At 48.0% G+C, this 12776-nt stretch overlaps 1 protein-coding gene across 1 annotated transcript; it reads left to right on the forward strand.

Annotated features, from left to right (window-relative positions):
* Positions 1–3873: 3873 nt before the first annotated feature.
* Positions 3874–4413, forward strand: LOC112892650. Its single transcript, XM_025959785.1, has one exon. It carries the CDS (start codon positions 3874–3876, stop codon positions 4411–4413), a length of 540 nt encoding a protein of 179 aa, XP_025815570.1.
* The last annotated feature ends 8363 nt before the right edge of the window (positions 4414–12776 follow it).

Raw genomic sequence — 12776 nt, forward strand, 5'->3', positions numbered from 1 at the left:
AAACCTTTATAAGACTTAGATTTGGAATTAAGTGATGTTTTATTTTTGTATTTTTGAGAAGGCAGACTCCACCTACTGCGGACAATCACACAGACTAACAAGCATCAAGCACAAATAGTTTTATTTATTAAGCTGGAGGTACAACACTTGGGAGGGTACAGCCAAAACACGCACTACACGGTCGGGTACAAAGGGCACAACAGATGGGAGGTTCACAACTCTAAGCTTGGGGCCGGGACGGCTTCATCCCTGGGGGCATCTCTAAGGCATGCTACTCACGGGGCGAGTCGTCTTCCGAGGCGGAGTGCACTTCCAGTGGAATGAGTAGCTCTTCCTCGTCGTCCTCGAGGATCCCATTTTCTCGGGGCTGTTCGACAGCTCCTTCTTCTGTAGCTGCAGCTGACCTTTCGGCACCTTCGGGTGGAGCTTGTGGGGTCCCAAAAGGTCCTCCCCATTCTATGATGGGTGTTCCAATTAGGAATTGGGTCTCCTCGATTGCCGGGACGGGCGTTCCACTACTGGTCCATTCTTGCATGCGCCGATCCTGGATCTGCCTGAGGTTTTCATGAGTGATGGCTTCGCTACTTATAGCAGCCGCGGTCCTTGCTTCGGCTTGAGCCACCCGGATTTGGTGCATCCTCACTGCAAGCTCAGCTTGCTCGGCCCGGTGGGTTTGCTCCCTTAGGAATTGGGCTTGCTCGTCGAAGAGCTTATCCAAGGAGACGAGGTAGGCGACCACATGGTACAAAAGGTCTTCTTGATGGCGGCGCCATTCCAAGTTCCTCATGCGGGTCTGCCAGACTTGCGTCCTGATGGCCGGAGGAAAAAGCCTCATCGGTGTGGGAATGAGGTGTTCCTCGAAGATCCGGCACAGGTAGCGGAGAGCCTTTCTGATGGCCAAGGGATAGGCATCCCGATGTTGAAATCCTGTGGCAGTCACTCGCCACGGCTCGATGTCGGGGTGGCGGGTGCTTCTGGCGATGGAAAGAACCACCCTACAGCGAAGAGTGCCGAGGTGTTCATATTCTCTGCTGTAGTACCTTGGGCGCTCAGTAACACCGAGGCGCTCCAGGGAGTTGATCAAAAGGTGGGGGAAACCAGGCTCTTCTTGGCAAACGCGCTGGGTCCAACCATTCTCGGCCATCTAAAAATAAAGGTAGAGTGAACAAGCCTTGCACACATGGTAGGGTACAAGAAGGATAGATGGTCTTTATTTTTCATTAGGGTCGGGTACATCTCCCAAGGATACATTATTATTAGGGTGATAGCTCTAGCTTAGGTACTGTATTTTTCCCAAGGGGATTCTTCCCCGATCCGGTTAGGTCGCTTCTTTGGCGGAAGACATTGCTCCAATACCTCATCTTCGGTCTGAGTGCCCTTATCCCAATGGGTTTCCTCGGGTTCTCCTTCCAGTAATCCAGCTTCTCTTCTGCGTGCCTTGATACGTTCCCTTTCTTGAGTGTTGCTTCGCCATATGTCTTGGAGAGAGGCTAGGGAACTCTCAGCTTGAGCCTCAGCTTCTATTGCTCTCCTGCATTGTATTTCCAACTCTTGTTCTGCCTTTTCTGCCCTGCGGATTTGGTGCTTCAGTTATTTTGTCTGTTCGATGTAAAGTCGGTCTAGGCCGGTGAGGTAAATGGATAGGTGGGAAACCGTATCTTCTAGTTCTTCTTCTTCCCTTCCCAATCCTCTCATCCGGGCAATCCGTGAGCATCCTCTCCCTCTAGCAGGTGGGAAAAATCCCATAGGAGTTCGCTGAAGATGATGCCTATAGACCACGCGTAGGCGTCGCAGGGCTTTTCGGGCAGCCTTTCGGTAGGTGTCTGGGAACCCAAAGCCAGTGGTGGAGATGAACCAGGGATCCACGTCGGGGTAAAGTATGCTTTTTCCCACGAAGATCATCAGGTCACACCGAAGGGTCCCTCTGAAGTTGTACTCCCGGTAGGTGTACTCCGGTGGGTCCACAACTCCGACGCGTTCTAGGCTGAGTAGCAATAACTTCGGGAGGCCAGGCTCTACGGGGCAGATTCCGTCACTCCATCCATTGTCAGCCATCTGGAATCAGACAAGGGCCAAAGGTAAGTGCCGTGTGGAAAGGTGAGTTAAGTGGAGAAAGATCTAGTGGGAAATAGCTTAGAAAATATCCTCGGTCTTAAGGGTCGCGTCCTACGGCCAACCTACGGCTCTGATACCACCTGAAGCGTCCCCTCAATAGAGGTGACTAAATGTGATACAAATATCAGTCCCAGGAGGCTGATAACATATTTATTACATCAGATGGTTCATTACCGTACAAACCATTGAGGTAGCGGGCATTGAAGCGCCACTATCAAGAGGGATAACATAAGGACTACAAACCAAACCAAAATGCCAACAAAATCTAAGATAATATCAAAGTCTTGCGCCATGGTAAGCTTCCTGTGGAGACCCTGAACCACAGGCAAGGTTGGGTGCAGGACGGCGACCTACTCGACGTCTTCAAGGATGAAGTTCGGTTCCTCCTCTGTAAAAACTAGGCAAGAGTGAGCACATACGTACTCAACAAGTCCAACCACACCCGCGGAGGGGAATAATAAAGATCATGCATGGATATATCAAGGAGGAGTCTAGGGTTCATTTGCGATAAAGCGAGGTTTTACACATGCAAGGGTTCATTTAATAAAAGAATTTTCTCAAGATATTTCTATAGTAATCGAATAATAAGTGGGGTTGATCCTACACAAAGGATCCAAGTTTTAATACTACCGGACTCCTCATCCACAGTAGCTCACTGCACAGCTGCCGGGCACTTTCAAAACAACTCACGCCACAAAACCAATCATCCCAAAATATCTATTGAAGTGACCATGCCGTAACTCGTCCAATACCGTGGACATGGCTATTCGAATAGATTTTACACTCTGCAGAGGTTGTACACTTTACCCACAAGTAGGGTACCGCACTGCGAACACCTTAATGTCGCGGCAGATCCTAACAAAGCCATTACCCACCTTAGTTGAATCTAACTAGCCAACACGGAAGCAACCATGGGGTTAATGACCTATCAACAAAGTCATAAGCGGGACATAACTCACACAGATCGTATCCCTTCTCCATGATCTCCCGTTGCTCACCCGCTCTCCTTTTGGCTAGCAAGACAACTAGTGAGGTTTATGCTAAGCCGTTGCCCACACAACGGTCGAGTGGTTGTACGATAAGTGGGTTAGGCAAGATGACACCTCAGTTCATTCTTACATTGACGAGACGGACATCTCCCAACCATGCTCAACCACAAAGGTACAAGCACACCAGTGGCATTTCACACAGAAAACACCGTCCATCTCATCGGGTTATATCTTTCTTTGATTTTCCCAAAATCCCATTTTATCTTTTAAAACACTCACACCCTTATTTTCGGTAAAGCGCTTTGTGGTCACCGCGACACGATGGTGATGTAACGGGACGGCAGGGTTGGTGCAAAAGGAAAAGGGGCGGGCGGCTCCGCGGAAAAAGAGGAAGAGACTGCGCGATGTCGGAACGGCAAAAAATTGGGAGGTGGGCTTCAGGAGCTCAAGCGGCGGAAAAGGTTTAAAAGATTTTTAAGCGAGTGATTGGTAATGTAATTTAAATAAGATAAAAACGCGGGCGTTACACTAAGCGTGCGCAGAAGCTGACCCTGCGCGAAATCCTCTCTGTCGAGCCCGCCGTACAAAAGCCTCTGAAATACAGTGAGGTCCCAATCTCCTTTCTAGGGATGATCAGTGGACCAGCTTCTCTGAGCAGGGAAAATTCCCACTCATCCTAGATCCTGTCTTGGCGGGCTCATAGTTGACTCGAGTACTCATCAACGATGGGAGCAGCCTCAACCTGCTCTTCGTAAGTACTTTAAAGAAGATGGGGCTGGACATTTCCAAGATGCTCACCCCTAGCAGAGCTCATTTCTACGGCATCGTCTCAGGGAACGTGGCTACACCACTCGGTTCAATGGTCCTGCCAGTCACATTTGGGATGAAAGACAACTACCCCACGGAGTACATAAAGTTCAAGGTGGCCAATTTTGAGTGGTCATACCATGCCATGCTCGGCAGACTAGCATTAGCCAAATTCATGCCCGTGCCTCACTACGTCTACTTAATACTAAAGATGCCAGGCAAGACAGGCATACTCACGTTCCATGGCAACTTGAAGAAGTTATACAACTGCGACCAAGAGGAGATCGAGTACGCCGCGACATCACGCGTGCCAGAACCTTCTGCGGAAGTCTTCACGGCTGCGCAAAAGCTCACTGACTCAGAGATGGAGATCTCCAGCCAGAGGCCCAGCCAGTCGAGGGTAAAACCCAGCCCTAGTGACGTTGGCATCAAGGCCATCCAGCTGCAAGAAGGTGACTTGTCCAAGACTACTTTGATCGGAGGTGGCTTGTGCGACAAATAGGAAAGCGCTCTCGTCAGCTTATGTCACACCCGATTTATAAAGAACATAAATCGAGCAATCATATATGTGCCAGGATCAAGTCACGCATATATACAACAGAATCATCAAGATATGACAACACGTATCTCGAAACAAAAGCGTATAAATTTTAAATGAATATCTTTATTACAACTGAATCAAGAATCAGTTCAAGGAATGCGGAAGCGTAAAAGAAATACATGAAAGGTAGGGCACCACAGGGACGTCAACTGGGAGACAACGCCTAGAAATCGTCGAGTCCGCTGATGTAGTTCTCCACGTCGCCGGGTACTGCGCAGCAGTCGAAGACATCCCAAAGAGAACAGAAGAGTAGAGAAGGCAAGTGTGAGTACACAACTTGTACTCAATAAGTATAACACGAATTATGAGGCTTTAGGGTTAGCTGACTCAACTGCATTAGCTTTTAATCTTGGCAAATTTTATTAAAGCAAATTACTACAAGTGAATGAATTACCACAACCCAAGTTACATAATAATTAATCAAGATTAACCATGAATCTACTGAGAACCAAACCAAACCACAAAGATAAACCCCACTAATCAGACGGAGGATCTGGGCCGCTCATGACTGTGAGCACAGCTGATATATCAGTTTTACACTCTCGAGAGGTTGCACAACTTTACCCACAAGTCGTGAGCTACGCAGCTGATATATCAGTTTTACACTCTCAAGAGGTTGCACAACTTTACCCACAAGTCGTGAGCTATGCTAGTTGTTCATCACACTTCCTTAGGTGAGATGGCTGGCAAGCACACTACGAGACCGTTACAAAGGATCACGTTGGTAAGGTGTAACCGCTAAGGTTTCTGGATCAGCTACGATGGGGCCCACCTCACGGGGGTACAAGCACACAGCACAGACCAAGCCGGAGGAGCAGGGGCCATTGAAGCTTACCACCCCTCTTGCCCACGCAGGTAAGTTACTCCCGAACCAAAATGACCTAATTAGTAAGTCAAGACCGTCCCATTCTAGTCTTGTGGTTGCGCGGTTGTCCCAGGTTATCGCTCTATGAACCGGTCCTTATGGAGAGTGGCCAACCAAGCACTAAGCACCGTGCTAGCCCCCTAAACCATGTTTCTAATAAAACATCTTTTAACGAGACGTGAGCCGCTCAAGCACACAGCACAGAAGGCCACGCTCAGAATTAAGTTGCATATAACCATTAATCCAATTAATTAAAAAGGACCAACATAGGTGAGAGCGCAGCACCTAGCAAAACTAACCACAATGCAACCCAAGGATATATATAAGGATAAAGATGGCTAGGAAATCCTTATAGGCATACAGAATTAAAATGCAGTATGAAATTGTATTTAAAAGTGATAGGATGTTCATGTTATACTTGCCTTCCTCAAAGTTCTCCTGCTGCTGCTCAAACTGCTCAGAAGATGGGGGCTCCTGGTACTCGTCCAAAGGCTCAGCGTCTACTCACGATCGCAATGCCAAAACATGGTCCAGCACATACACAAACATGCAAGCAAGGACAAAAGATAAGAAACAGTACAACATTACATAAAAACAGCACACAAAACTATGCTAGAACTATTCTACACGTTACAACGATCGCGTGAGCGCAAGAATCACCTAAAACAGAGCTAAGACGCGAATTCTAGGGCTAAAACAAGGTCCAGGGGCCTTTCTGTAAGAAAACAGGAAAACCAGGGGGTTCTGCACAAAAACCAGGGGCCTAAACGTAATTAAAGGTTAGATCTGAGGTCTAACCGGGAAAACACAGGGCTTGGATGGCGGGCACGAAAACCAGAAAACTTAGGGGTCTAAAAGAATAAAACAGGACCTATCTGCGAATAGTTTTGAACTAAGGATGTACTGCGGGTTGATTCCCCAAAAGGGCAGGGGCTCTTTAGCAAGAATACCAAGCTGAAGCGGTATCTTCTAATCAGAACCGCTGGATCTCGATCGGGTGGCTCTGATCAAAGGGGATGGGGGTAGGGGCCTAGGCGGCGGCGGTGGCTCGCCGGCGACCGCTCCCGTGGCGGCGCTCGGCCGGAGCTGGGCAATCTCAGGCTCCAGGGGTCAAAACAACCCGGGCTTGGGTCGGGTGTGATCCGCGTGACACGCGCGATCTATCTAGGGCCAAAGCAAGGCACGGGAGGGGCTCTAGCGACGAGCACGACGGCGAGGGGCGGCTCGGGGTGGCGGACTCGCCGGCGAGCGGTGTTCCAGGCGCTACGGCCTGACCACGGTGAGGCTGAGGTGACCGGAGCGGAGGAAGAAAGGAGGCGGCGGTGCTGGAGGTTTTCGGGGCGACGCAGGGCTAGGGTTAGGGGCCTGGGGCTCCGGAGTCCCTTTTTGTAGGAAGGCGGGCTACCTTGGCGTGCGGGCCTGGGAGTGAGTAGTTCGCCGGGGATCTCAGGACCGGTTGAAGCTCGGGGAGGAAGAATAGGAAAGGGGGGAGGAAGGTGCTGACGCGTGGGGCCGTTGAGTCAGAGAGAGAAAGGAGGGAGAGTGCGGCGCTCGGGCGGGGGGCTGGGCTGACCGCTGGCCGAGGCGGCCCACGCGGGAAAGGAGAGAAAGGGGAGAGCTGGGCCGCGTGGAGAGGAGAGGGGAGGGGAAAGAGGGCCGGGCTGGGAGGAGTTTTGGGCTGCCCTTTCCCTTTTCTTTCCTTTTCTTCTTTCCTTTTTCTTTCCTACACTCAAACTATTCAAATAATTCTATTTGAATTCAAATAATTTCGAATTCAAACCCTATAAACTCAACACAAGGAAAACAATGCTCCAGCATGAATGCACAAACAAGTTGATCCTATAATAAATTTTATTTTCCTGTGTTATAAAATTACTTTAAATGCAGGATGAATTAGAGAAAGCCCTGAAAATTTTATTTGAGCCAAGATAAATTCATTAAAAATTTGGAAAAATTACATTAGGGTGTTACAGCTTCCTTAGGGCTAACCGTAACATATTAGCGTGGAAACCAGCGGATATACTAGGTGTGCCCAAGGAGTTGATCGGGCATTGCATAAAAGTCGACCCCAAAGTCACTCCAAATAAGCAACGACTACGACTCTTCACTCCCGACAAGAGAGAAGCCATCAAGAAGGAGCTAGCAAAACTACTCATGGCTGGCTTAATTAAAGAAGTCTACCACGCCGAGTGGTTAGCCAACCCTGTACCAGTCTTGAAAAAGAATAATAATGAATGGAGGATGTGCGTGGATTGCAATGATCTCAACAAACACTGCCCGAAGGATCCCTTCGCGCTCCCACGCATCAACCAAGTTATCGACTATACGGCTGGCTGCGTCTTGCTCTCTTTCCTCGACTGCTACTCGGGTTACCACCAGATCGCTCTCAAGGAAGAAGACCAGATCAAGACATCATTTATCACCCATTTTGGAGCATATGTCTACACAACCATGTCCTTCGGGTTGAAGAATGCAGGAGTTACCTATCAGCGGGCTATCCAATTATGCCTTGCTGATCAGCTATATTGCAACGTTGAAGCCTACGTGGATGACGTGGTCATCAAGACCAGATCCCACGACGAGTTCATCCCTGATCTCGAGGAAACTTTCAACAGCTTACGCAAGTGTCGATGGAAGCTTAACCCAACCAAGTGCATCTTCGGTGTGCCACAAGGAAAACTACTCGGTGACATCGTTAGTCACCGAGGAATTGAAGCAAACTGGGAGAAGATTACTGTAATCACAAATATGGATGCTCCACGGACCATCAAGGATGTCCAGAAGATCACAGGCTATATGGCAGCCCTGAACAGATTTATATCGCGACTTGGAGAACAGGGATTACCCTTCTTCAAATTGCACAAGTGCCATGACAAGTTCTAGTGGACCGAGGAGGCGAAGTAGGTGCTGGAAGATCTCAAGCATCATTTGCAGTCGCCCCCCATCCTAACGGCTCCACAACCAAGCAAGAAATTGATACTCTACATCAACGCAACTACTCATATCGTCAGCACGGCAATCGTGGTGGAACGCTAAGAGGAAGGCCATGCCTTCGGTATGCAGCGGCCAGTTTACTTCATCAGCGAAGTTTTTTCTGAATCCAAGGTTCATTACCCGACAATTCAGAAACTACTCTACGGTATACTCATCACCTCCAGGAAGCTTCGCTACTACTTCGACGCATACAATATCTCGGTGGTCACTGATTTCCCATTGGCGGATATCCTCCACAACTGGGATGCCTCCGTGCGCATCTTCAAGTGGGCAGTGGAATTGTGGGCTCTCACCCTCAACTTCAAGCCCCGGACAGCCATCAAATTGCAGGCACTAGTCGATTTCATGGCGGAATGGTGAGAAAATCAAGTGGAAGCTCCAGCTAACCAGCCAGAGCATTGGGTCATGTACTTCGACGGCTCACTCACACTTGGAGAAGGTGGCGCGGGAGTACTCTTCATCAGTCCATAAGGAGAATAACTCAAGTATGTGTTCCAAATACTATTTGAGGTCTCCAACAACAAAGCTGAGTACGAGGCGTTATTGCACGGGCTACACCTGGCAGTCTCTATGGGCATCAAGTGACTACTTGTCTACGATGACTCCTTGCTGGTGGTCCAACAAGCCAACAAAGAGTGGAACATCAACAAGAACACTATGGATGCTTACATCATGAAAATACGCAAGTTCGAGAACAAGTTCTCGGGGCTGGAAATTCATCATGTGATTCGCAACAATAATGTGGGAGCGGATGTGCTTTCGAACTGTGTTCATCGAGCCAACGTCCCACCGAGAGTTTTCGTTCACAAGTTGCATCACCCATCCATCAAGCTACTAGATCCAAGCACCATTGCTCAGGGTCCTACAGAACCTGACCGAGAGGTCTTGATGATTGAGGCCGACTGGCGGGTGATGTTTCTCCACTATATCAAGGAGCACAAACTACCCCAGGCGTCGACCCAAAAAGCGCTGAGGCCACACGCATCCTAAGGCACAGCAAAGGGTACATTCTAGTCGGGGACAACTTGTACAAGCGTTGATCAGCATCAGGCATACTCATGAAGTTTTTTCGTACGGAGGAAGGCAGTGAAATACTATTGGAGATTCACAAAGACGTGTGCGGGAACCATGCTGCTTCTCGCACACTAGTTGGTAAGGCTTTTAGATCCGATTTCTACTGGCTGACTACTTTGGCAGATGCCCAAGCACTCATTCACCTGTGCACAAACTGCCAGTTGTTCAGCAAACAGCCCCATGTCCCGGCTCACAACCTTATCACCATACCACCTTTATGGCCATTTGCATGCTGGGGCCTGGACATGATAGAGCATTTAACAACTGCGCCAAGTGGTTTTACTCACGTGTTGGTGGCCATCGACAAATTTATGAAGTGGATCGAGTACAAGACAATCACAAAGCTCTCTGCAGATCTGGTGCTTAGCTTCATCTGCGACATCTTACACCGATTCAGCTTTTCCAACACTATCATCATGGACCTGGGATCCAATTTCCACTCATATCAGTTCTGGGATTTTTGTGAACGCAGTGCCATTGAGGTCAAGTAGGTTTTAGTGGCTCACCTGCGGGTCAACAGCTAGGTTCAGCATGCCAACGACTTGATTCTTGATGGCTTGAAGAAAAGACTCTACGACGAGAACAGCACAAAGGACGGCAAGTGGATCAACGAGGTCTTGTCAGCAATCTGGGGGCTTCGCACGCAACCAAGCAAAGCCACAGAACAGTCACCTTTCTTCCCCATATACAGGTCTGAAGCTATATTACCGGCTGACGTCTTGTGGAAATCTTCTCAACTGGAGATGTATGAAGAAGGCAAGGCTGATAACGCAAGACATCTCAAACTTGACTCGGCAGAGGAAATTAGATGCAATGTCTTGCTCCAGTTGGCCCGCTACTTACAAGGAGTCCGTCGTTACCATGACCAGAACGTTCAACAACATTCTTTCAACATTGGAGACATGGTCCTTCGTTGCATCCAGGATGAAACTGGGTTGCACAAGCTTAATTCACGATGGGAGGGACCCTTCCTCATGCACAAGGTTGCAGGACCAGGGTCGTATCGCCTACAGTATCCTGATGGCCAGGATGTCCCAATCTCCTAGAATATCGAGCACCTATGCCGTTTTCACCCTTAGCTAATGTGTATCCCAAGTTGTCAGCTGCGGCGTAGCATGGTCTGCTGGGTGGGCATCGTTCCCACACTTCTAGTACTACTCCGTTTACTAGTTTGCGACTAGTAATACGTGCAGTTTACTGAAGGGACCTCATCCCAATACTTCCAGTACTACTCTCTCTACTGGTTTATGACTGGTACTATATGGAGTTTACTGCATAGGCCTCGCTATCATACTTCCGGTACTACTCCATCTACTGGTTCACAACTGGTACTACAAGGAGTTTACTGCATGGGCATCGCTCCGACACTTCTAGTACTACTCCTTTAACTAGTTTTCGACTAGTACTACGTGCAGTTTACTGAAGGGGCCTTGTCCCAATACTTCCAGTACTACTCTGTCTACTGGTTTACGACTGGTACTATGTGAAGTTTACTGAACGGGCATCGCTCCCACACTTCTAGTACTACTCCGTTTACTAGTTCCTGACTAGTACTACGTGCAGTTTACTGAAGGGGCATCGTTCCCATACTGCCAGTACTACTCCGTTTACTGGGTGGGCATCGCTCTCACACTTGTAGTATTACTCCGTTTACTAGTTCCCGACTAGTACTACATGCAGTTTACTAAAGGGGTCTCACCCCAATACTTCCAGTACTACTCCGTCTACTGGTTTATGACTGGTACTACGTGGAGTTTACTGCATGGGCCTCGCTCCCATACTTCCAGTACTACTCTGTCTATTGGTCCACTACTAGTACTACGTGGAGTTTACTGCATGGGCCTCGCTCCCATACTTCTAGTACTACTCCGTCTACTAGTTCACGACTAGTACTACGTGGAGTATACTGAAGGGCCTCGCTCCCATACTGCCAGCACTACTCCGTTTACTGGTTCACGACTGGTACTACATGCAGTTTACTACAAGGGTACCGTTCCCATACTGCCAGTACTACTCCGTTTACTGATTCATGATTGGTACTACTTGCAGTTTACTGCAAGGGCATCATTCCTTTACTGCCAATACTACTCAATTTACTGGTTCACGACTGGTACTACATGTAGCTTACTACAAGGGCATCATTCCCATACTGCTAGTACTACTCCGTTTACTGGTTCACGACTGGTACTACGTGAAGTCTACTGAAGAGGCCTCGCTCCCATGATACTGCATTTACTAGTTTCCGACTAGTTTTACGTGTTTTCGACTACTTCGACTACTCATCTAACCTACAAAACTAGTCGGAATCGACTCCGACTAGTCGACTTCATCGACTGTTCAAGATCCAGTGGCAAATTGGCCAATGCCTAGACTCGGGGGCTGGCACCACCGACTACTAGGTGTATCTTGTGCTACTCATCTAGCTCCCAGGCTTGGGGGCTGGATACGACACGGCTCTCAGCGAACAGGGCTTGATTTGAGCGGTAACTTAGGGCGCTTTTTGGTGAAGTTACTTTTTTAACCATTTTTTCAGGGAATTCATCTCGAAAAAGCGGTTTTCGAAGATCTAAACCAATTTTCCCATCTTAGCCATGAAATCTTTATCATCATATACTGCATGCCATGATTCTTTGGATCCTTTATTCAGAATTGTCACACCCGATTTATAAAGAACATAAATCGAGCAATCATATATGCGCCAGGATCAAGTCACGCATATATACAACAGATTATCAAGATATCACAACACATGTCACGAATAAAAGCGTATAAATTATAAAAGGAATGTCTTTATTACAACTAAATCAAGAATCAGTTCAATGAATGCGGAAGCGTAAAATAAATACATGAAGAGTAGGGCGCCACAGGGACGTCAACTGGGAGACAACGCCTAGAAATCATCGAGTCCGCCGATGTAGTCCTCCACGTCGCCTGGTACTGAGCAGCAGTCGAAGATATCCCAAAGAGAACAGAAGAGAGGAAGAGGCAAGTGTGAGTACACAACTTGTACTCAACAAGTATAACACGAGTATGAGGCTCTAGGGTTAGCTGACTCCACTGCATTAGTTTTTAATCTTGGCAAATTTTATTAAAACTATTTACTATAAGTGGATGAATTACCATAAACCCATATTGCATAAGAAATTAATCAATATTAATTAAGAACTACTGAGAACCAACCAAACCAAAACCACCCTGGGAAATCTCCCTAATCAAAGGTTGATAACCCCACTAATCAAAAGGAGGATCTGGGCTGCTCATGACTGTGAGCACAGCTGATATATCAGTTTTACACTCTCGAAAGGTTGCACAACTTTACCCACAAGTCGTG

Source organism: Panicum hallii, chromosome 5, assembly GCF_002211085.1.
Source record: "Panicum hallii strain FIL2 chromosome 5, PHallii_v3.1, whole genome shotgun sequence".
Taxonomy (NCBI): domain Eukaryota; kingdom Viridiplantae; phylum Streptophyta; class Magnoliopsida; order Poales; family Poaceae; genus Panicum; species Panicum hallii.